The sequence below is a fragment of the Arvicanthis niloticus genome, chromosome 1 (assembly GCF_011762505.2).
Source record: "Arvicanthis niloticus isolate mArvNil1 chromosome 1, mArvNil1.pat.X, whole genome shotgun sequence".
NCBI classification, from domain to species: Eukaryota; Metazoa; Chordata; class Mammalia; order Rodentia; family Muridae; genus Arvicanthis; species Arvicanthis niloticus.
In genome coordinates, this window is record NC_047658.1 from 2,462,850 (window position 1) to 2,465,327 (window position 2,478).

Sequence of the window (2,478 nt, forward strand, 5' to 3'; positions counted from 1 at the left end):
CGTTGCAGCGGCGTCGGCGGCGCGAGCGGAGCGGCGGGAGCCTGGGGCGGCGGCGCCCGAGGCCCATCGAGGAGCTAGAGCTGTGCATCTCGGCTCACGGCGCGGACCGGACGGGGGCGCCGACGTGCGTGCTCGTGGCTTGCCTTTTCCACCGGAGGCGGGAGTGAGGAAAAAAAAAAAAAAAAAAAAAAAAAAAGGCTGAGGCCCAGGGGGCGGGGAAGGGGGGCCGGGCCTGAATCCGGCGGGGAGGCCGAGCCGGAGGCCGGACTGAGCGGCTCGCGCGCCTGCCTGTCCCCGGGCACGGCGGAGCGAACGTGGGCGGCGGGTGCATAGCGGGGGCACCTGGCGGCGCTCCGGGGGGCGCCATGGCGTCCGTGCAAGCGTCCCGCCGCCAGTGGTGCTACCTGTGCGACCTGCCCAAGATGCCATGGGCCATGGTGTGGGACTTCAGCGAGGCCGTGTGCCGCGGGTGCGTGAATTTCGAGGGCGCGGACCGCATCGAGCTGCTCATCGACGCCGCCCGCCAGCTCAAGCGCAGCCACGTGCTCCCCGAGGGCCGCTCGCCGGGACCCCCGGCTCTCAAGCATCCGACCTCCAAGGACCTGGCCTCCACGGGCTCCCAGGGCTCCCAGTTGCCACCCCCGCAGGCCCAGGCGCAGCCATCGGGGACCGGAGGTAGCGTCTCAGGCCCGGACCGCTATGATAGGGCTACTTCATCCAGCCGCCTGGCGCTGCCTTCGCCGGCTTTGGAGTATACCCTGGGGTCCCGCTTGGCCAACGGGCTGGGCCGCGAGGAGGCCGTGGCGGAAGGGGCACGCAGGGCTTTGCTTGGCTCCATCCCCAGCTTGATGCCCCCCGGGCTGCTGGCAGCTGCAGTGTCTGGCCTCGGAGGCCGAGCTCTGACGCTGGCACCTGGCTTAAGCCCTGCTCGCCCACTTTTCGGCTCCGATTTCGAGAAGGAGAAGCAGCAGAGGAATGCCGATTGTTTGGCAGAACTGAACGAGGCCATGCGGGGCCGGGCGGAGGAGTGGCATGGGCGTCCCAAGGCTGTAAGGGAACAGCTATTGGCGCTGTCCGCCTGTGCCCCTTTCAATGTCCGATTCAAGAAGGACCACGGGTTGGTGGGACGGGTGTTCGCCTTTGATGCCACTGCCCGCCCACCTGGCTATGAGTTCGAGCTGAAGCTCTTCACCGAATACCCCTGTGGTTCTGGCAATGTGTACGCGGGGGTTCTTGCAGTGGCTCGCCAGATGTTTCATGATGCTCTTCGAGAGCCGGGGAAGGCCCTGGCCTCATCGGGCTTCAAGTACCTCGAATATGAACGCCGCCACGGCTCAGGGGAATGGCGCCAGTTGGGAGAGCTGCTTACGGATGGGGTCCGAAGCTTCCGAGAGCCTGCTCCTGCAGAGGCCCTGCCCCAGCAGTACCCAGAACCGGCCCCTGCTGCTCTGTGTGGCCCACCACCGAGAGCCCCATCCCGGAACCTGGCGCCCACTCCACGCCGTCGCAAGGCATCCCCTGAGCCCGAGGGCGAGACAGCTGGGAAGATGACCACGGAGGAGCAGCAACAGCGGCACTGGGTGGCACCAGGCGGTCCATACTCAACAGAGACCCCTGGTGTGCCCTCACCGATTGCTGCCCTCAAGAATGTGGCTGAGGCTCTGGGCCACTCACCCAAGGACCCTGGTGGGGGTGGAGGCTCTGTCCGCACAGGGGGTGCTAGCCCTGCAGCTTCCTCTACGACCCAGCCACCAACCCAGCATCGTCTGGTGGCACGCAATGGAGAGGCAGAAGTCAGTCCCACGACGGGGGCTGAAGCTGTCAGCGGGGGTGGTAGCGGCACAGGGGCGACCCCTGGAGCCCCCTTGTGCTGTACCCTGTGCAGAGAAAGGCTGGAAGACACCCACTTCGTTCAGTGTCCCTCGGTACCCGGACACAAGTTCTGCTTTCCTTGCTCCAGAGAGTTCATTAAGGCACAGGGTCCAGCCGGAGAGGTGTACTGCCCCAGTGGAGACAAATGTCCACTGGTGGGTTCCTCTGTCCCTTGGGCCTTCATGCAGGGCGAGATTGCTACTATTCTTGCTGGTGACATCAAGGTCAAGAAAGAAAGGGACCCCTAGTCTGCCACTGCCATCAGGCCACTTTCCCCTCCCCATTAACCATCCACCGCAACTGCGGATAAATTATTCCCCACCCCACCCAGTACCACCCTAACCTCTGTATATACCCTTTTCCTCTGCCCAGATCGGTCCCCTGGGGTAGATACGTTGTGGGTGGGGGGAGAGAGCTGTGGCTCCTGTCAGAGCCGGTGTTTGGAGTTCCTGGGCCCCTCCAATTTCTTTCTCCTTTCTTGGCTTGGCTTTCCTGCTGTTGGTAGTTGGGGGAGAGGTACCCCGCTTGTCCTTGAGAAGGGATCTCCTGAGAACTCGCTCTTTATAAACGAAGCAAAAGCATTTTATTGCCCCCCCTCTCCAACCC

General features: G+C 64.1%; 1 protein-coding gene across 1 annotated transcript; it reads left to right on the forward strand.

Moving 5' to 3' along the window:
- The first annotated feature begins 229 nt into the window (after window positions 1–229).
- Irf2bp1 (interferon regulatory factor 2 binding protein 1) lies at window positions 230–2,248 on the forward strand. The gene has a single exon (XM_034521117.2). The coding sequence runs from the start codon at window positions 366–368 to the stop codon at window positions 2,118–2,120; it is 1,755 nt and encodes a 584-aa protein (XP_034377008.1). The 5' UTR covers window positions 230–365; the 3' UTR covers window positions 2,121–2,248.
- The last annotated feature ends 230 nt before the right edge of the window (window positions 2,249–2,478 follow it).